Source organism: Polistes canadensis, unplaced genomic scaffold (assembly GCF_001313835.1).
Source record: "Polistes canadensis isolate GaletaPanama2010 unplaced genomic scaffold, ASM131383v1 scaffold_75, whole genome shotgun sequence".
In the NCBI taxonomy this organism is placed as follows: domain Eukaryota; kingdom Metazoa; phylum Arthropoda; class Insecta; order Hymenoptera; family Vespidae; genus Polistes; species Polistes canadensis.
The window spans coordinates 274,601-297,562 of NW_014569622.1; the positions used below are offsets into that span (position 1 = coordinate 274,601).

Below are 22,962 nucleotides of genomic sequence, written 5' to 3' on the forward strand. Positions count from 1 at the left end.
TAAAAAAAAAAAAACAAACAAATCGTGCATACAATTTTAATAAAAAATTGTTTCAAGTATTATACATTTATCTCTATACATTTGAAATATTTCAATTAAAATATATATGTACATATATGATATTATAGAGAGTTAAAACCATAAATAAGAACGGTACTTTGTCACCTTGATAAAACGAACTGTTTAAATCTCAGAGACATTTTTTTATTTCGAAACGATGTGTCCCTTTATCCTAATTAATTAATTATTTATAATACCTAATATTAAAGCCTTAATATACATATATTATAGATCTCTCTTCCACTCCCTCTTATTTTCTTTATTATTTATTTCTTCGTATTTCTTAACTAATGATATGGTATTTCAATTCAGCAATGATAACGTTTTAACTGAAACATTAGTATTAAAAACTGAAAAATTTGCCTTACTTGGCAATCCGTTAAAGAAGGTCCTTGCTGAGTGGAAGCCTTCAATACTCGGATATCTCCTTCTCTTTTTATTCATTCACACTGTATAGACGTAATTACTATCATTCTCTCTCTCTCTCTCTCTCTCTCTCTCGCGTTTTTTCGTTCATGCTCGCATACTATCTTTCATTTTCTACGTAATTTACTATATACTTGTTTCCTCGATTATTTATAACGCGATTCTTAGCACCAACTTTTTTCTTCGAACAATTTTGTCTCTTTTCTTTATATATTTTTTTTGTATTTTTTTGTTTTATTTTTCTTCCTTTATTTTTTTTTATTTTTTAATTATTATTATTAATATCTTTGTTAATCCTTCTTCATAATACATTATTTGGTTCCTTGGTGATCGTAGATGGTACTAATGATAATTATGATAATGATGATAATGATTATGGTGGTATAATGGTGGTGGCATTGTTGTCGTTGTTGTTGTTGCTGTTGTTGTAGTAATGGGTTTGGTTGTTAGTTTAAATAACACTCACAGGAACGTTAATCTAACATTTCTCGTATTTTTTACGTAATTTTTTTTTGGTGCCTTTTTTTAATGGTGGAAACGTAACGGGGTACGTTTACCCTTATCTTTCTCTCTTTTTTCTTTGTTTTCTCTTTGTTTTTTAATCTGGCACACATATCTCGTAATTTATATTACTTTTTCTTTTTGTTAATTTCATTTTTTTTTGTTTTATTTCTTTTTGGGGAAGGGGATTTTCTTTTTTTGACGGACGATTCAGGATTAGGGGCGGAAGATATTTTGTTGCAAAGGTTGAAGTATTATTTTTAATATTTTATTTTAGATTCAAATATTTATATTAGATAATTGATTAGATAAGCAGAATTGTTATAATATGATTATTTTTCTCTTTATTTTTTTCAACGGTTTCATTAGATTTTTTTGTTTTATCTTGAAAACACTTAAATCCTTGTAATATATTTTTCTTATCAATGTTTGAGAGATTCGTTTTGTGTGTATGTGTATGTGTGTATTTTTGTCTCATTATTTTCTTCAGTTGCTTGATTACAATTCTTGTTGTAATGTTGCCAAACTGTTGTTAAAACATTCAATTGTCATATTATAATATATTTTAAATTGTGCGATTACTGTTTGAGAGATTCGTTGTGTGTGTGTATGTGTATATATGTGTAAACGTGTACTTGTATGTTGTAGCATTTTCTTCTTTTATCGAGGAATAGAATTAATTATATGAAGCATTGAAAAAAAAATTAAAAAGAAATAAAAAAGAAAGAATTATACTTTTAGTATACACCAATGGGGTTGAATCGATTGCAAAATGAAGAGTCGTCCCATCATATTTTTTTTCTTCTTCTTCATCTTCACCTTAATCTTCTTTGTTTATAACTGGAAGCCTATCTTTCGAAGACTAATCTCGAAAACTCGATGTCGATTAGGATTATCGATATAATATAATATTTGATATCCTGTATTTGTTTAAATTCTCCTCACGTTGTTGTTAATTTTGTTAAAGTATGTGGATGACTAGAACAATCCTTGCCTAAAAGGATTGCTGTCACTTGACGGTCTTTGTTGTTCAACATCAGGTGGAGCTCTTCTAAACGGATTAACATCCATTTGAGATCCCCGTTGTTCTTGTACATCCTGTTGTATATAAGGTTGTTGTTGTTGTTGTAACGATGGTTGGGATTGTTGCAGTGGTTGTGGTTGGACATATCCAACTGGTTGAGCATAATTTAAGGGTCCTTGCGGCTGTTGTTGTCCATAAATAGGTGGTGGTTGTTGTTCATAACCACCGGTTTGATTATAACCCGTTACGGCAACGTTTTGACCGTATACCGTACTCTGATCGTATCCGGTATTTTGCATAGTCTGATAATTCGGATCATAAGTTTGATCGATGTTAGTTTCCATGCGGGTTTGATTCAAATGATTACCAAGTTCATTTGGTATCGGTCTTTGATCTTGAAGTGCGTAAGTTTGATATTCCTTGTCAGGTGGATCTTGCATGAGAACGTTAGCCTCGTCTTGCAATGGCTTAAAATCGTAGATATGTCTGAGGTAATAGAGTACAGGTGCGTAAAGAAGATTGGAAAATGCTATTCCAATGTTGAGCGCCGTAAAACCGATAGCCTCAACAACACCGCCAGCTATTATCGGACCAACCGCATACGCGACGCTGTAAGAAATGTCAGCGATGGCATAAATGCTGCCGTAAACCGACACATATCTAACATCCACGAGATATCCTAGGGTCGGCAACAACGCAGTATCGATTAGAGCAATACCAAAACAAATTCCACAAATAGGTATCATTAGGGCCTTGTACGAGCTCGAGAATGGTATGATGAAACAACAGAGACCTTCGAGAGCTAGACCACCGGCTGCCATTAACCAAGTATGTTGAGGATACTGTTTGGCCATTTTGACGGTTATAATGACGCCGATAACGTGAGGGAAAAATGCTGGTAACCATATCATACCCATTTTCCAATAATCGTGGGTTATATTGTGATCTTCCATCCAAAGTGAGATAGTTGGTTCCAAGAAGGCTAAAGCTACGTTAGACATCATCAAAGCACCAGCACAAACCGCGATATAAGGATCCATCAATAATCGCCAAATCGGTATCGTAGGTTCACGTTCTCGATTTCTATCCTTCAATTGTTCCTTAAACGGTTTCATTACCAACAACAACATAAAACCATCGGCCAAACTGACGAACGCCAATATCAAAAATGGCATTTCCTTACCGGCAAATTGATACAATGCACCACCGAAGGGGGGTGCTACCAAACATCCAAAACTTATAAATGCCAAAGCTATTCCAAGTGCCTTGGAACGTTCGGATTCTTCTGTAAACCTATCAGCAATCATAGCCAGACCAGACGTATCAGCGAACGCCGAACCAACTCCTTGTAAGCTTCGTGCAAAAAATAATACACTATAGCTCCTGCCGCATGCGAATACGGCAGTTGACAAAAACATTATACACAATCCTATCATCATTGGTATGTCGTAACCGATTTTATCTATCAATGCACCAGAAAACGGATTCACCATTAACTGGACAATAGCTTTAGACGCGAACAACACTCCCGTTGCCGAGTCCTGTCCGTGATGGACTGCAGGACTACTCGTTTCGTTACCTTCCTCACCATCATTTCCAAATGCACCAACGTATTTCAAATAATGCGGTATTATCGGTACTATCACCATATACAACATGTTGTCCAACAACAATGCCACCGATACGATCACCAATACCAGCTTACGTTGAGCTTTAGGTTCTTGTAATTTCGTCCATACGATCTCTTTCAAGGCCCCAACTTCCATGTTGATTATCGGTATCGTCGTCATTGTTCTTCTATTTTTTTCTTTTTTTTTTCAAATCCAAATTATTCCAAAACTAAATTTCGCTACTGTTGTAGTTGTACCGATGATGATGATGATAATGATGATAATGGTGTTGGTAGTGGTGGTGGTGATAATTGTTGGTGATTAAGGTGGTTCTTGTAGTGCATATGCGTTTGAAATTATTTCTTGAAACTAACGAGAGGAACTAATAATCCCTATCAGCATGTAAGAAGAAGAAGAAGAAGAAGACCTTGTTTGTTTGTTTGCTTGTTTTCTTACAATCGAGCGAGCGTGACGAGGAGATCGTCGCGATTGGGTCGATGCGCATCAGGCCGGGCCGGGGGTAACCTACAACAGATCACCGAGTTGATACGATTAAATACCGCGAAATTCTGATATACACACATATATATATATTTAAATATATGTGCGTATGCGTGATACGTTTAACATACACATATCTATAAATGCATACACTTTCCAATTCAATTATATTCTAATATATTTATCTTTTCCAACATTAACATATATATATATATATATATATCTTGCATCAATTTTATTTTAACTTTCCTCATTGTATACTTTCTTTCTTTTTTCTTTACACACACACATATATATATTTATCGAGAGTATCCGTTTAAATAATAATTAGGATTTAACACATCGATACTCGATTATTACGATAATCACGAGTTGAAATTGTTTAAAAAAAAATGTAAGGGGAGCCCTGACCCGGCCTGGTCAGCGAGCATTTAAACTTTTCCTCTTTTTTCTTTTTTTATTTTTTTAACGTCTTACCCGACCCGACCATATGCGAGAATCCTCGTCATCGTAATAAAGAAGACACGAAAGAACCCTCGAAGCAAAGCTTTCGGGCTGATTTACGCACGCACTTCTCTACCAATGGTTCGTAGTAAGAGTTAACACGACACCCTACCCCCGGGTGAGGGCTCCCCCTCAACTCTCTCTCTCTCTCACATTGTCTGGGTATCAGGTATCGTGTTACCGGAGATAAAAACACAGGAGTGAACCTGAACTGAAAACGGGGTCGACATCGTGTGGCTTTGTTAGAAGGGTCTACTATACCCCACTGTTAATTACTTTCGACCAATACTACCCCCCCCCCCCCCCCCGCCCTCTCTCTTTCTCTCTCACTCACTCTCATTCACTCTCTTTGAAAGAAGGAAAAAAAAATCAATTTGAAAGGACGTAGATCTTATTGAAAGAAATACAATACACAACTGGGAGAATGTGTCCAATTGTAATGAACATTTGATCGTTAATCAAAACACAAGAGATTATTATTAAATTCTAACGTTATTATAATATATATATATATATATATATAAACACGTATTATAATGAAAAATATAGAAAATTTGTAAACTATCGCGTTGTTATTACGCGTGGAATAATTTTTCGCAGTAGTATGACTAAATCTTGAGCGAAACTATTTTAGTAGTTTATATAAATGACGTACGAAACAATTTCCAGTAGTTAATATAAAAGGTCGATAGGTCAACATTAAGTAGTTTGGGCAAAAGGTAATTAAGACAAAATTTAGTGATTAAAACGAAAGACAAGTGAGTACTTATTTTCAATAGTTGAAATAAAACAACTGATGGATTCGTAATATAAATAAAAGATCGATCAAATGAAATAGCAAATGGAATAATAATTCGCTGATTCCTATTGGATCTTTTTCAACGAATCATCGACGTGACTTACTACACCCCTACACCTCCAGAAGATCCCTTCGCAAGAACTACCCTGGATCCCCTTCCCTCGAGGTCACTTCAACCGGCGAAGTAATTTGCGTCACCAACGATACCACCATATATAATATATATGTTAAAGAGCGGGCCTGAGCCAATCGTGCTGGATTGATTAACCAGCCCTAATTTAATCTCCGAAATTTTCTCACGTTAATAATCAGACCGTGATAACGAATAAAAAACCCTTTACTATTTATCATTCGCCATTCTTTTATTTTTTAATCACTATTTAATCCTTGAATAAACGAGCCTAGGTTTCTGGGTTAAACTCATTGAATGCAAAGTAGCTAAAAAGTAGACTTAACAAATATTTTGGTTAATAACCTCTCGTTCTTTTGATACGTAACACTTAGGTGTATATATATAAAATATCGATTGGTAAAGTAGATCAGGTTAATAATCCGAGGAATTATTGTTCGCGGTGACCCTCGTTTTATTAATTACGAAGGATAATTGTAACGAGAAAGGGGTTGATCTTGAAACCCCTTTGCAGTGTGTTAGGAAGGAAGGAAGGAAGGAAGGAAGGAAGAAAGGAGGGGATGAAGAGATGAGAAAATGAATAGTTATTCGACTTACCAGAATGGTTAGCAAACCTCTGCCTGAGGGAATTGGCGAGTCGTTGGGGACCCGCCAAGGTTGGAAGTCCGGCGAACAGGCCGGTCAAAGTCGCGGCGACGTCCGGTCGGTTTTCCTCCGTCGAGTCATTCACGGAGGAGGACTCCTTGGCTCCTCGCGTCCCCGGGCCCTCCACCTTTTCAGTCGAGTCGACAACCGAGCCTTTAAAATAACAAACCTTTCGAAAACAAAGATATTTGCAAAGATATTTCAACTGAAACATTACTTTTTATTCGTTTATATTATTTATTTTAATATGCTATAATGGTAGTAGTCATTTGTTTAATGGATTAATTAATGGATTATTGCTTTATTATTTTTAATCAATTAATTATATCTCACTAAATACACTTCATATATATGTATAACGTTGGTTATCGCCATGCAGTAAAAAAGAAAATAGGTCATCCAATTTAAAAAAAAAAAATGAAAATGACCTTGAAATCTTTTCTACGCTTGCACCTACGTTAAAGAAATAGACATCGTAATATGGCCACCACTCTAGGCAATACAAGTTTTGTACCAAACCTTATTTTTCGTATTATTATTACAAATTACAGATTCAAAGTGGAATTGAATTATTGCCGCACCCTTCTATATACGTATTGTAATAAATCTAATTTTATATATTTCATATAAATTTATGTAGAAAAAAAAGAAACTTTAGGAAACATTCGGAACATCGTACCAACCCCAAGAAAAAAAAAGGAACACAACCCTATATTAGAATGTTAAAAAATTATTGCGAATAATGAGACTACGCAAAATAAGAATGGAAAAAAAAAATTCAAATTTACGATAAGAAATGTGGATATTTAAAAAAAAGAAAAAGATAAAAAATGTAAAAAGAACTTACTAATACCGAAGGGCTCCCGATGACAGGGGCGTCTCGGCGTGTCTCTCCGTCGGGGTGGCTTTTCAACGTCTGTCCTCGAGGTTCTCCCCGCCACCGGGCGATGCGGTTACCCTCTTTCCGTTTCCCCCCCGTTAGCCTAAGTTGGAGGCAAACGTACGAGCCTGAGCGGAAGAGTTTCTAACCAAGGCGCAGTCGCTGAACAGAATCGGGGATTCTGGGATTGGCGCTACCATAACCGTGTCTCAGCCCCTAACACACAACCATCCGAGTATTTCCAACCTTCATCCACCACCACCACTACCACCACTCCCACCACCCACGTTGTTGCGATCGACATGAGAATTATTCTTCTCTTATACCTATGCAATCGTTCCCGTTCATTCGTTCGTGTTTCACTATAGGGGAAAAACCAACGGGGGGATGAACGAGGGGTATCATAGGGGTGAAGAGAGATACAAGGATATGAAGAGGGGATGATAAGGGGTTAAAGAGAGAGAGAGAGAGAAACAAGGATACGAAGAGGGGATGATTGGAGCGACACCTGGTGGCGCCAGGTCGATATGGGTTTTACCTGTATCACCACTCCACCATCCCACTACTAGCAACGCCTTGTTCTTTCTTCTCGCATACACACACACACACACACACACGCTATACATATACACATATATATGCACACCCCCACACTAAGTTGGTATCGTACGTAACACTATGTATCGATATCTCACTCTTTTTCTTCTGGACTCGAGCAGAATGGGTTATCCGTCGCGGTCAGTGCCTCCCTTTTCAAATTCTCTCCTTCAGTTCTTTACCATAATCCTGGCTTTTAATTTTATTTCCTTGTTTTGTTATTTTCTTTTCCAGATAAAGGGAGGACAATTTTTCCAACGGGGATGAGCGAGGGGAAATAAATACATCGTAAAATATCGAGGTATTATAAGTATTTTTTTCGTTTTCTTTTCTTTTCTTTTTTGTGTTTATATATTTTTATTTATATTATAATATTGCATGGGGGGCTATTTTTCAAGATATTTTTATTGACAAAATTGTTGATAAAGTTTATGAAGGATTGTGTGCGTGTATTAGAATATTTTTTCATAGAAGGTTATAGAGTTTTAAAGGTAGTTGAGAATCGTCGTGATCAAACTCTGATGGTGGTGGTGATGGGTGATGGTCGTAGTGTTGGTGGTGGTGGGGGTGGTGGTAGTGATGGAGGTGAACAGTCGGGGTGATCGAAATTACGTAACAGGACTCGTGATACTAAAACGAAATCGACGAAGTCAATCGAATAAACTAATTTGAGTCGTATTTCGTATATTTTGGAAAATCTATTTACTTCGATGGGGGTGGGGGGAGGAGGATGATCGTTTGATCGTTTATATACGCCGCCTGACAGATTTTTTTTTTCTATTTCTTTTTTTCTTTCTATCTTGCTTCTTCATCTTCTTTTTCGTTTTACTTAAGAACCTTCTTTAAGTAAGGTTAGGAAAGTAAATTCAGAAAAACAGGATATGAAACATATATTGAATTTCTTGTCTGGAAAAAAAAAAGGAAAATGAAAAAAGATAAAAATAAAAATTCTTCGTATTTTTACTGAACAAGATAGAAAGGATTAAAAATTTATACTTCGTTTTTCTCTTTTATATATAGACTCGTAAAAATTGAAAGCTCGTTTTATTCGATCGATCGATTTCGTTCTATATTTTCTACTCAAGTTTACAACAATTTGTTTAAGGATAATTAGAATAAACGTATTCTTTTTTTATTTGTTTTGTTTGATCATTTTTTTTTCTTTTTTTAATAATTCAACGTCACAGTTATAATAAAAAGCAAAAAAGTAATAAAAGTCGTATGGGAAATAACAAAATAAAAGAATTAAGGTTTTTACGTTAAAAAAAAAAAGAAAAAAGAAAAAAGAAAAAGAAAAAGCAAAAAAATATATTTAATATAATATATTTTGAAGTAGAGAGAAAACAATCGTTGAAATCTTTTCAAGAAATAAAGAAAGCTCGATACCGAAGCGAGCCTTCGTTGAAGTCTTTTCGCGAATGAGAAAAACAAAACGAAATTACTTTCTGGCGTAAAACATTTATTATAAAAATTTCTTTTTTCTTCGAGATAAATATACATATCGAAGTCATATAAGATCTGGTGAAATTTTAAACATTAATAATTATAACAAAAAAATTAAAACGACGAATATAATAATACCATAATTTAATCGTTAATTTTGTATTAATAAATGAATTTCACTATTTTGATAATTCGAACTCGAATAAATCGCAGATTAACCTAAGTGCCATTAATTTATGTATACGAATGTATTTATATATCTATATATGTGCGTATGTATATTTAAGTAGATAAGTATATACTTATTTAGATAGATCGTGATGAAAGGAGGAAGATATTCTAAAGTAAAAGATATTCGTTAATGTATATTACAAGAAACGTCATTTGTTTATCTTATATTTATCTCTTTTCTGTAACCGTTAAAAGCAGGAGCGTTAACGGACACGCGTCATGCCATACATTTTTTCTTTTTTATCTTTTCATATTCTTTTTTCTTTTTTCTTTCTCTCTCTCTCTCTCTCTCTCTTTGCGGTATTTTTTCTTTAGCTTTTTCTTCTTCACCTTTCTTTCAGTTAATAGACTTTCTGTTTGCACTTATATGGAAAAGAAAGAGAGAGAGAGAGAGAGAGAGAGAGAGAAAAGAACACGGAAATGAAATTTACCATGCATTTAAAAACCCATACAGATACATTTGTGTGTTTACGTGTTGTATTTAATTTTTTTGTTATGCAATCAAAACGAAAATAATTTATAGAAATTTATATTATTATTTGAAAACACATTACCCCCGCCTATAGATGGCATATTTTTTTGGAAATTTATTTATAAACGTTGAACAATTATTTTTGATTTATTAATATTTCATATTCAAATGGATTGGTAGATGGATATTTTTGTTTATTTTATATGTTACAACAAAACACAGGTTATACTTTTCTTCATTATTTATTATATGTACAATTTTAATTGATAAAATATCACGGTATGAAATATTTTTTTTTATACACACGTTTCCTCTCTCTCTCTCTCTTTCTTTTTTGTTTTTTTTTTTAATTGGAGTATTGTTCGAAATATACGTGGGAATTTTCCAAATGTTATTTGATAACATTTTGGAAACCTTTTTGCTTTATTTCTTTGGATCTTTTTTGTTTCGTCTATTTCGAAACTTATTAACTATACGTGGTATGACGAAATGGAAATATTTTCTTTCTCCCTCTCTCTCTCTCTCTCTCTCTCTATCTTTCATTTGTTCGTTTATTCGTTCGTTCGTTCGTTCCTTCTGTCTTGTAATACTATTCAAATTCAGAATTCTCACGGGACACCGTAGATAGAGTACGGTCGAATTAATGGAAATATTCCTGTGTGACATTTGAAGGATCCAATGGGAATACTTATTAGATTTTCTCCGTTTACTATTCATCTTCAATTTCAACGATAAAAATTTTATCGATAAATACTATTTTTACAAATAAATATATATTCTATGGTATAGATGATTATATTATTATTAATATTATTTTTAATAATAATAAAATAAAAAGAAAAAGAAGTAAAACAAATTGTTGGGATTGGCAAATTAAATTAATTTCATGAATTATTTATATTATTCGTTATTATAATAATTATTTCAAATGACAATTAAATGATACAGTAATAATAATAATAATAAGAAGAAGAAGAATAATTTCGCACGCGTCCAATTAAAATTGTTTCAACGCGTTTAAACTTCGTCGACGATCTAATTAATGTCCGTTTTGTTGCGCATAATTAAATTACTTTTACGCAGTTCGTATTTACGTAAACGCGAGAAAAAAGTAAAAAAAAAGAAAGAAGAAAATAATAGACTTGTTTTACCCCTTCCAGGTTATGTTTAAATACTAAAAATAAAAAAATACAAAAGAATTTAAAAATGGCGAGGATAGAAAAAAGTGGCGTATCAAGTTGAGTGGAGATCCCAAACGGTAAAAATTTCGAAGCCCAAACAAATTGATGTTAGGAAAAAAGAAAATTTAAAAAACTACACTCCCATCTAATTATTAACAAAAAAAAAAGTGATCGAAAATTACATAACCGCAAAACAATAATTAAATTTGTATAAAAAGAAGTATAATTTTCCTTAAATGAAAAGAAATGTTAATATCTCGAGGGCCCGGCCGCTTAATACACCACTGTTGGGTAGAAGAACGACGAACGCATTTTCAAGAGGAAGGAATGACTGGAATATCAAACGAACGATCCGTATAATTCGTTTCCCTACGATCGAATTCACAGGATTTCGACAAATCTCGCGCGAAATATCGTTAGCTTTGAACAAATCTGGAGGGAAAACTTAAACCCCTCATCATTTTGTCATTTAACTTTTTATTTTTTTAAGTTGAAGAATAGATAGAAAAAAAAGAAACTAACAGACATTCCAAAAATTTATTACCGTTAAACTCATTCATTTTAATTAACGTATGACAACCAACTTAATCATTCGATTAATATAATTATTTAATTACATATAACCGTATAATTTAATTATTATTCATTCAATATTATTACTTTTTAAAATTAATTTTAATTTAAATTTTATTCCCTCGTTTAAATTTATTTACGCTTTATTGTATTATTATTATTAATTGTATATTCTTCAAAGTGTATGGAAACGATCGAACCATAAAGTTCAGCTTTTTAAAAATTCAAGCTAGACTTTTTCGAAATAGCGTAGTTAGAATAATAAATAGGATCTCGTGAGTATTTGTAGCCTTGGTGTGAACGTTAAAGGGACTTCCTCCTTGATAGTTGGCAAGTATGATAAGGACATTAACATAAACGGTCTTTGGGCACGATCATGAACAAGCTTGCTAATATATTCTTAACTACAGGAGATATCAACGCATGCGTATACTATATACATATTTTATATTCCCTTACTATCATATCTCTTAAATATAATTAATATATCATCAAATAGAAATTATAACACAATAATAATCATTAATGTTCATTTAATTATTTACGTATTACCCTACAAATAAATAGATAAATATTTCGATTGTATCGTGGTTGTGTGTTACGATTATTAATCGTGAAATGAAATAAATAATAAAAATAATAATGCATACAAATGATCGATAAATGCGTTGGTATATTTTTGAATTAGATTGAAAAAATTAATTAACATCTGTATGATAATAAATTTAAAAACAAAATACATAAAATCATATTAAGACTTTGGGGACATTTTGAGGCCCTTTTGGTATTCCACCATTTTATCCGACGTGATAAATTATGTCAAATGATAAGAAAGACACTGACATGTCCAACATTTTTAAGAAAAAGAAGATGGGAAACTTGTTCGTTCGTTATTTCTACGTACGTTGTCTACTTGCTGACAAATAAAAAGGAAAAAGACAAAGTATGGAAGAGAAAGAAATAAAGAAAACACTTATGGGAACTAAGAGATGATGTAAGAGTTGATTTCGTAGAAGGTGAACTGTAATGAACAGAGAACAGAATAAAACTCGTCTGCGTTGTTGAACGTTTTTTACGTTCGACTATAAATCTTTTGCAACAACAAAAGCAAAACGTGTTACACGCGTGTTATTCAACTTGTATTTCTACGCGGAAAACAAATCGAATAAAAAGAAGCGTAATTATTTAAAAAGCGAAACGTTAAGTTCGCGTCTCTTTTTCGTCAAAGAGTTTTTGTACGAAAAAAAAAATATAAAAAATAGGAAAAAAGTTGTTACTTTAACAGTTCTTTTCTTTTCTTTTGTGTTTGTCTTGCACGTATTGCTAAAAAAGAAAAAAAGAGAAAGAAACTTTCGAAAGGACGATCCTACTATAAAATGTTATTTCCGTTTGAAAATGATGGCGAGTGATTGTGGCGCATGATTGTAGTAGTTGTATTACTAGTGTTCCTCTCTCTCTCTCTCTCTCGTTCTTTCATTATTTCGTTCTTTCTTTTTCTATGTATTTGACTTGTAAATTGTTCGATTTAAATGGCGCAAGCGAAACGACTTTCCAAGAGCGACTATTTCAGATTTAAAAGGCCGCCAACGTAGGAAGAGAAAGACACTTTGTAATTCGTAAAAGATAAACCCCATACATCTCTTAGTAGTCCTCTTATCTCATATTTCTTTTTTTTAAATTTTATATATATATATAATATTAGGGGGAACCAAAAGTTAAGATTAATTTTCTAAAATTTACTCTGGAAATATTAATTAAAAAACGCACGAACTTTTAGTATGTTCACCCTTATATATATATATATTTTTTTTTGTTATAAATGTTGAAAAAAGAAGCATGCGTGCGTTAACCAAAGAAAAGAAATCGTCCCCAACGACAAAATTTGATACCAAATTATTTTCTTTTTATTTTTTTTTCATTCAAAAATCAATGATATAAAAATACTGAAAGAAAAATCATTCGAATATATATACATAATAGATATATTATATACATATATGTGAGAGAACAAAATTCTCATTCAGCTGAAAATAAAAAGAAAAACAAAAAAAGAACAAAATATAAGTCTCATAAAGAAAAACATTCCATAGGAAAGGCATTGAAATCGTGAAAAAATGACGACGAGGAGCCCTGGCAGACTTGTTGGGTGGCTTTGGTCGTGGCTAAACATCGAGCGAAATGACGTCGTTAAACGGCAAGGGGAAGGGAAAAAATGGAGATATAACAGACAGAAAGAGAGAGAGAGAGAGAGAAAGAGAGAGAGAGAGAGAGAGACTATTTCTAGCGACCCCTTCGAACGTCGGCAACACCACCACGACTACCACCACCACCACCACCACCCACACCATCTTTACCACCCGTACGATTCTCAGTATACTCGTGAACCAGGAGCCTGAATCGCAGGGGTTGAAGACTTTTGTTCGAACGGATGAGGGGATGCAAACCGTTCCCTCTGTGTTTGATCCGCAAACACTGTAATTGCCTAGAATATTATATTAGCTACGCCGTCCTTAGAATGACGACGACCAAGGTGCTGGAGAATCCTCCTGCTGTTTCCTTCCTTCCTTCCTTCCTTCCTTCCATCCTTGCATCCTTCCTTCCATCCTTGCTTGCTTGCTGAGTTAGTTGTTGGTTGTTGGGTTGATTGTTTGCTTGGTTCTGTTGCTGTCGGTGTCTTGCTATTGAGTATTCCTTGCTCAGGGACAAGGATCCTAACAATATTCAAGAGAGTGGGAGGGGAGGAGAGGGGAACCGGGGGTAGCTAACAGTACACTCGAAGGGGGGATTCTTTATACCCCTACCTCCCCCTTTCCTATACTACTACCCCTAACCTAACTTGACTACCTCAACACTCACAATAATTTATTTTACTTGAATGGGAGGGACACGCGTTCCCTTTCTTTTTCTTTTTCTTTCTCTCTCGTTCTTCGTTCTTCTGCCTCTGGCAGGTATGCATTAAAAAGTTTTCCCCTTCTTTTTCTCTCTCTCTCTCTCTCTCTCTCTCTCTCTATTTAGTTTTTTTTGTTTTATTCTATCCTACGACCCTTTCTATTTTTCTTTCATCTTTCTATTTTACTTTTCTTCTTCCTCTCTTTCTCTCTCTTTCTCACTCTTTCTCATTTACTTTGTGTTAATTCATGAAACATCGAACAGTCGAAGTTTTTCTTTCTCTTACGATCTTATTATTTCTTCATTATAGATGAAAGCTTTTTTTTACGTTTATTATTTATCTATATGTGTGTGTGTGTGTGTATCTTTGTCTTCCTTTGCTCTGTTTAATTATTTTTTTCCAAGCAAGGTTGATCTTTCGGAAAAATAATATTGCAATTTCGTTCTTTATTTAACAAATTGACATCTATCAATGTCGTAAAATACGTGCTATAAGTAATGTTATTAAATAATTTGACGCGATGTGTGTAATTTTCATTATATAGTTTGATAGTAATATTTAATATTTTTTCTTTCTTAATTTCAAATTCTTATTAAAAGAATTTCCGTGCATCCTTTTTTATTTCCTCTCTAATTTTCTCTTAATTTAATCCGTTTTAATTTAACCATTGTCTCATTCTCTTGTTCTCATTTATTTTGTAAGGATTTTATCTGACTCCAGGTAGTATACCATTTAATTAAGTTTTATCTCATGCGAGTTCTACATCTTTGTCAAGTCTAACATTTTTGTTCACTTCTTTTTTCTTTTATTTTTTTCTTTATCTTTATCTTTACTTAAATCGTAAGAATTTACGATCAGATTTCTACGAAAATAAGACGATCATTTCTATACGCTACATACTTGTATATATGTGTGTGTGTGTGTGTGTGGAATTGTGAGAAAATTGTAACATTAATCAACAGGAACGATTTCAAACGATACTAACACACAAGCTAAATCCAAGCAAGTGGGCCAATCGTTGACAAAGACAACCGACATACTTACTTACTTACTAACTTACTTACTTACTTTATACGTACCTACAAATGTATGCCCTTTTTAATAATAGCATTGGGTCAAGGTCGATGTTAACCTCGACTTTAACACGAATTACATGCGCCCCCGAAGTTTCGTCAATTAGCTGGAGATTTTTATCCATACTTCCTTTTTTTTTATTCACCTTTTAAAAATAAATAAGTAAATCAAATGGCAAAATTATCGTGGAAAGAAATCATTGATAATAAAAGTTATTTTTTCTTTTTTCTAACAACTGATGAGAATAATAATATGATATATAATAGAATGATTGTAGAACGAAATCATTGAAATTATGTTATCGGTATAGTAAACAAAATTATGTTAATTAAAAATAAAAAAAAATAATAATAGGAATTATTTAAAGAAGATTAGCAATGGATAGAATTTTTACTAGTTTAGAATGTAACTTCTGGTGTTTCGTGATACTTAATTTATGTATTTACGTGTGTACCAACAAATAAATAAAAAAACTCAATGACGAAAATTTCCTTAATTCTTTAAATATTCTAGCAAAGTATATATACACACACATATATATATTTATATATACATAAATATAATGTACGGAAAGTGCTTATGTTAGATATAAAATAGTTCCGGGTTGAAGTAAAGTGTTCACAGTAAATGATGAGTTGTAAGAGAATGAACTTTGACCTGGTGTATATTTGTATGCAAAAAAAAAAAGAGAAGAAAAAGAAATAACTATAACTTATCATTATTTTCAAAGGTACTTGTTTTATTTCACTTTTTTCTCTCTCTCTCTCTCTCCCTCATTTTTTTCTATTTTTTCTTTCTTTCTCTTGTTAATCATAAATACGTTTTTTTAAGTATGATTTTATATTACTATACATACCACCAGCATGCATAACTATATTTAAACATTTTTATATCGATCGAGTTAACACACAACTTTTCACAATATCATTCCTTATATATTTTATCTTTGTGTAGTCTTATCTATGTTTGTGTGTATGATATTTATTACTTACATACTTTCAAACAGTAACAGAGACAAGTATATTCATATCACATAAACGGCATTGTTGTTTTAAGTTCGTAACTGATCGATTTCATACAGGCCACGGTCGTATATTCGTTTCTAACACCGTATGACACGTTAGAAAACATTTTCCATTCTATTCCTAAACTCGTGAAAATGAGAAGAATGGATAGGTCGAAGGGGGGAGGGGATTTAAAAGGGAAAGGATGGATGTCGTTGGTTTGTGAAAGAAACTAAAAGAATATTCCTGTCAAGAAAATTGAATTTCGTTCATTTATATTTATTACATTAAATTCGTTTCATTTAATTCAATTTCATATTCGTATTGCATTATCGTATATATATTATTTCTTTTTATTTTTGTTCATTTTCCTATATTTTAATTTCTACAGATGCATCTCTTTTTTCCATTTCTTTTTAATCAAAAATTTTCTATTAAAATATATATTTTTTGTTTCTTTTATATGAATTATACACTTTTGTGTACAAACGTTGAGTTCGTTGGTCAGATAATTTTTTTATTTAAATATATTATATTAAACGTGTACAATTTGATTAAAGTATCATTATACGAAGTATAATTTTATTGAAGTATTATTACATGATATATTATTAATTATAAATGTTCATTGTCTTTTTAATTTATTTTTTGTTTTTGTTTTTGTTTTGTTTTAATGGACAATAAACAAAATCGTGAAGGGTAATAGACCGTAAACGATTGGGAAAGAAAGGAAGTAGAAAGTGCATCGACAGAATGAATCATTAGGTTTACATTTCTCTTAAGAATGTCTTCCATGTTTAAGTTACGTAAGAATGGGCTAAATGATTCCGCGATTTAATGAACCGTGATATAAATATTTTGACCAATGTTAAATGGAAACCATAAACCTAACATTTCTTTCTTCCTACAAATAATATTAATAATCTTTGATGTAATAAAATGCATCTAAACGTGTACCTTTTTCTATTTTCTTATACGATCATTTAATTTATACTTATGACAGTTTTTTCTTTTGCAAATAAAAAAAAACACAAGGCTCCAAAAATTTGTAATAATTAACTTTTATAAAAATGATACAAAAAATTAAAAATAAAACACACCGAGAGGAAGAAGAAAATGCGAAAGTATAAATAAACAAATAATTACAATTTTTATCAAGGAAATTGCATATTATTTATAAACGTAAGGTAAAAAAAGAACAAAAAAAGGGGGAAAGGGGAGTTTATGGGAATCTTAAAAGAATCGTATGTGTATAATAAATCTCAAAAATAAAATAAGAGAGAGACAGAGTATAAGGGTGAGGGTGAAAAAAGATTATTAATAAAATAAAACAAAATATATATATGTAGGGTGTCTGGAGTTTGTTTCAGGCGAACGGTGTCAGTGTATTCTATGCATGAAAATGAGCAAGAAAAAAATCAAAGTGTTAAGCTTCAGACACAGTGTATAATAAAATCTTAAGTCTCGCATCGTGGTATATCATATTTTAAATTTAAAAAAAAAAGATTTGAATAAAAAACGGATAGCTGGATGGAGAGAGAGAGAGAGAGAGAGAGAGAGAGAGAGAGAGAGAGTCATAAAAGTACAAAGAGATAGAAGGTGAGAAAAAGAATAAAATAAAAAAAGAATAAAAAATACAGATCGCAGTCACGTATTTCTCCTCTCAAAAATTGAAAAAGGAAAAGAGGGAGAGAGACAGACGCAAGTGCAAATATAAGGAAAGAGGGTGAGTAAAAATTAAAAACAAAATGAAATAAAAAAGTCAGATGTACGTACGTATGTATGTATGTATGTGAGACGAAAGATACGAACTTTGACAATGGCGTTGAAAGTGCAACGAACAAAAATGTAAGAGAGAATGAAAGAAAGAGAAAGAAAGAGGATAAAAAATCCTTTCACCTTTTTTTTTTCATTTTTTCTTCCTTCTTCCTTCTTCTTCTTCTTCTCTTTCTCACCGAGGGAATCATTACGTGCGAGAGTTCACGTGAGTTCGTGCTCAGAATGAAGAAGAAGAAGAAGTAACTTCTGTAGTTCCAGGGCACACCATAATAATATAGAAAACCATGGCATGTCATGGCGGTAACTTCAACGATCCTCAAGAATGACTGAAATAGAGTTGAGTGAAGTGCTGAAGAGGAACTGTGAGGAGGGGGAGGTTCAGGTTGAAGGATCGATGTGGTTTGGCAGAGTCCATGCACTCTTTTTATCTCTTTCTAACACACACACACACACACACACACATACATACACACATTTATACGCAGAGATAGATGGTGAAATACACGCAGACGTTTGAGTTGAACTCACTCTCATTCACCCCTTGGAGAAACAGTGCTACGTTCTACGCGAAACCCTCCCTCCCTCCTCTGCTAAATTCACGGAAGTGGTTCTATTGATCGAGACTAACCACGCCCACCACCCCTTACTTGCCACGCCCATCAACCCACTTCATAGGCCCACCTCGCGAATCAGTCAAAAATGGCTCCTATATTTCCCTCTCTCTCTCTCTCTCTCTCCCTCTCGCTCTCTCTTTATTTCCCTCTACTCTCTCGATTTTACATGTTTGTGTGTATTAGTTTATACACATAGACATATTATGCTCGTTACCTTACCATCTACGTACTCTATCACGATTACGAAATTTAACCCGACGGCTAAGTTCAATATATTATAATACTTACTTCTTTTTGTTCTTTTTTTTTATTATTACAAATGCATATTTTCATCTATTTATTTTTTTTTTCTTTTTTCCTGTTTTTTTTCCTTTTCGTGTGGAGAAGGAGAAAGGGATAATTAATTTCTCTACTTCGATCTCATTCAATATCTCTTACCATCCCTCTTTTCGTGCGTCATTAATTAATTTGTCGAGAAAAACTTTTAAGATGAACTTTAATGTTTTGAAGGATTTCGTTAAATCGTTCGTCATTGTTATTCATGTAACGAGACTTTTTATATTTATTTATAATTGTATATGTTTCTTTTTCTTTTTTTTTTTCTTCTCCTTTTTCGCGAAAATAATTAGGAGTCGTTATTAAAGACGAACTTCTCATTAATTTCGTAATAGAATTTTCGTTGAAGTAATTTACGTTTAAATTCCGTACTTTGGAAATTGTTTGTGAATAAGTTGATTAGATTTCAAGATCGATCATTATTTTCCTTAATGAATGAAATTTTATCATCGTCAATGGTGTTATTCTCTGTTTGACGTGATTTCGTAATAGAAAATTGAATAACCTAGTTTTAGTTTGAAATTTGAAAAGGAATATTGTTTCTTGTTAAAATATATATATATATACGTGCATACAGTTGATGTCACTTTCGATATATTTCATCAGACATGGAAAGGTGAGAAAATCTTCAAAGAATCTCGTTTACTATTCCTGTCTTTTTCTTTCTTTTTTTCTTCTTCCTAGCAAAAAGTCATGTTTACATGTTTGCGATCAATTATCGCAAAGCTTTCTCCGATCAATCGATGCACCTTTCTTCTCTTTACGTATCTTTCAATTTTTAAACGAGAGAAAGTAACGCAACATCGATTCATTCCTACCACGGATTTTGTTTTCAAGTTATCCAAAGTGTTATTCTTAAGTAACCGTTTATAAATATTTCTTTTCTATTTTTTCTTTCTTTTTCTATTTCATAATATTCATCGAATTTATTCGTTTGAAATAATTTACGAAATATTTTCTAACATTTAAATTATGTTTTCTTTTTTCTTATTTGTAATTAATATTAAATTCAACTTTAATCAATTTTCGGATTAAATATCGCATGGATGGGCCAAATCTTTTTTATCGTTAAAATATTCGAGTACTTTCGCCAATGAAAAAAAAAAGAAAGAAATCGAAAAAAAATAAAATATATATGAAAGTATCTCTTCTCATAAATTTACTTTCCTTCTACTCCTAATATCTTTTATTATTAAAATATCATAAAAACAAAATTATATATATTATGTAAAATTGATACGAGTTTAAATATCCTACTAAAGTACGTTGACGTGCTTAATTTATTTTTTTTTTCTCCTATCTTCCTCATCTTCCTTTCTCATCTTCCTTTCTCATCTTTTGATAGAAATAGTAATGGTATAAACTTTTACTTTCTTTTAATCTTACGGGAGAAAAAAAAGAACCAAGAAAAAAAGAAAAGGGGAATACAGAAAAAACGAACGTAAGATCTTCGTTTAACCGTGGCATCATTTTAAACTCAAATATATATACTTTTGTATGTATATATCTCTATGTGTGTGTAGTTGTATTTGCATCATCGAGAAAGAAAGTATGACGCGTGTATGATGTTTCTCTTTATTTTCTATCTCTCTTTATATATTTTTCTTTTTCTCATAAAAGCCTAAGTCACATATAGTTTAGTGAAAGCTTAGCTTCGTTGAACGCTTTACGATTTATTTTCTTTCAAATCATCTGTTTAAGAATTCCATCGTCTTATTTCTTTCCGAATTCGATCTACGAAAAAACAACCTTTTTTTTATATCTCGATAAAGTTTTATCAATATTAAAATCGCAAATAGTTATCTTTCGAAAGCAATATTATCGTACAATGAAAATACTTTAAACGATGATCTATTAATAAATTATTTGTTTCCGTATAATTATATTCATAAAAAATATTTGTACATATCTAGAAATAAAAATATTACATGTACCTATATATCTTTCGTAACCGTCTAAAAAATTTTATTTCAAGTTCGGACGAATTCAAAACACGTTCAAATCCGTGGGCGCAAAAAATATCCTAGTTTCTCGTACGTAGGATCGGTTTTTATTAAGCATACAAATTTAAAGAAGCGCATAATAAATAAAAAGTAAGAACAAGAGAAAGAATAAAAACATTGGACAAAATTTTAGTAATACCATAACCGCAGAGATTTTTATCTTTCCGTGCAAATGCAATTACCGTGCAATGAAAATATTTTAAACGATGATATATTCCCGCATAATTATATTCGTTAAAAAATATTTCTACATGTCTAGAAATAAAAATATTATGCAGGCATATATTTTTTTTAGCCTACCTACAAATTTTATTTCCAGTTCAGACGAATTCCAAATACGTTCAAATAACAGGCAAAAAACATCGTAATTTGTTATAGGTAACATTGGTTTTTGTTATACGTACAAATGTAAATAAGTACGTAATTAATCGAATGACTGAGTGAGTGAGTGTGAGAGAGAGAAAGAGAATAATAACATCTTGAGCATGAACGTAAGCATTGGAATAAGAATTTTACTTACGTATTTTCGATCAAACTCAAGGACGTAAACAATCGTCTAATGCTCTTGATATTTCAAGGGTAAAAAAATGTCTATACTATTAGTTCTATAGGAAGCTTCGTCGCGTGAACAACTTCGAAAATCGTTTAACATTACTTATCGTATAAATTTAATTATAAAACGTTGAAAAGTTATTTGATAATTAAAGAAACGCGTGCTTTCGTTATCGGACGATATTTTTTGATTGTTAATCGTTTTAACGTTATCGCGTTATTTGTTTTATAATTGATGTAGAAATAATTGGTGTGATCATAAGTGAGAAAGTGTAGACATTACCTAGGTTATTTGTAATGTGTATTTGTGTGTGTGTAACAGTGCAAACTTATTAATTTATTGGAGATATTAATAATCCAAATGCAGAAACCTCCTTGTGGTGAAATCTGAGTCGACATTACTTGCGATTTAAGGATTTACAAAAGGAAATATTGTAACGTAAGTACAATAATACAATTTTTTTTTTAAATTTTTCACAAATATATTTAAAGATTTTATATTGTATTTAATTACGTAGTACAAACTTCTAAATTACATTCGATTAGATTAATAAATAATTATTTAAATAAATGCATTGAAATTCGAGAATACTAATCGAAAGTATTAGGAATCAACATTGGATGGAGTATATCACTCGAATATTAATAATCATTACCAAGATTTTTATGTTAATCATATATTTCCCGTTTTCTGAAAGACTCGAATAGGACAAAGATTTCTTTTTGTACATTTTATTTTATATATATGACAAAGAACGTTGTCTAAACAAGCCGAAAAAATTTCATTCTCGCATTCTATTTTGTATTATTTTCTTTTTTATTTATGAAAAGCATCGAAAAATCTCCGAATGTCAAAATCGAAAACAATTGAAATTAACGTATAGAATATTTATCTAAAATATAATGATTATATAATCAATATTATACTAATCTCAAATAATTTAATCTTAGGTAAACTTTATAATAAAAGAACAGAATTTTTTCTCGTATTATATTTGTTAATTTATATTTTTATTTATTCTCGTCAAAAATTCAACACGTAACACGTGTGTATATGATGTTTCACTTTATTTCTATCTCTCTCTCTCTCTCTCTCTCTCTCTCTCTCTCTCTCTCTCTCTCTCTCTCTCTCT

The 22,962-nt window shown here is 31.9% G+C and overlaps 2 protein-coding genes across 3 annotated transcripts in view; one reads left to right on the forward strand and one right to left on the reverse strand.

The window, feature by feature from the left end:
• Nucleotides 1-527: 527 nt before the first annotated feature.
• LOC106786481 (vesicular acetylcholine transporter) lies at nt 528-6,353 on the reverse strand. The gene is made up of 2 exons (XM_014747902.1): nt 6,153-6,353; nt 528-4,146 (listed from the first exon to the last, which is right to left on the reverse strand). Exon 2 carries the CDS (start codon nt 3,799-3,801, stop codon nt 1,966-1,968), a length of 1,836 nt encoding a protein of 611 aa, XP_014603388.1. The 5' UTR covers nt 3,802-4,146; nt 6,153-6,353; the 3' UTR covers nt 528-1,965.
• Nucleotides 6,354-7,053: 700 nt separating this feature from the next.
• Nucleotides 7,054-22,962, forward strand: part of LOC106786482 (glycine-rich cell wall structural protein 1.0) — a 29,708-nt gene continuing 13,799 nt past the window's right edge. For both annotated transcript variants that reach the window (XM_014747904.1, XM_014747905.1), the window contains exons 1-2: nt 7,054-7,817; nt 7,912-7,978. The gene's annotated coding sequence lies outside the window, so the exon portion shown is untranslated. The remainder of the gene's footprint in view (nt 7,818-7,911; nt 7,979-22,962) is intronic.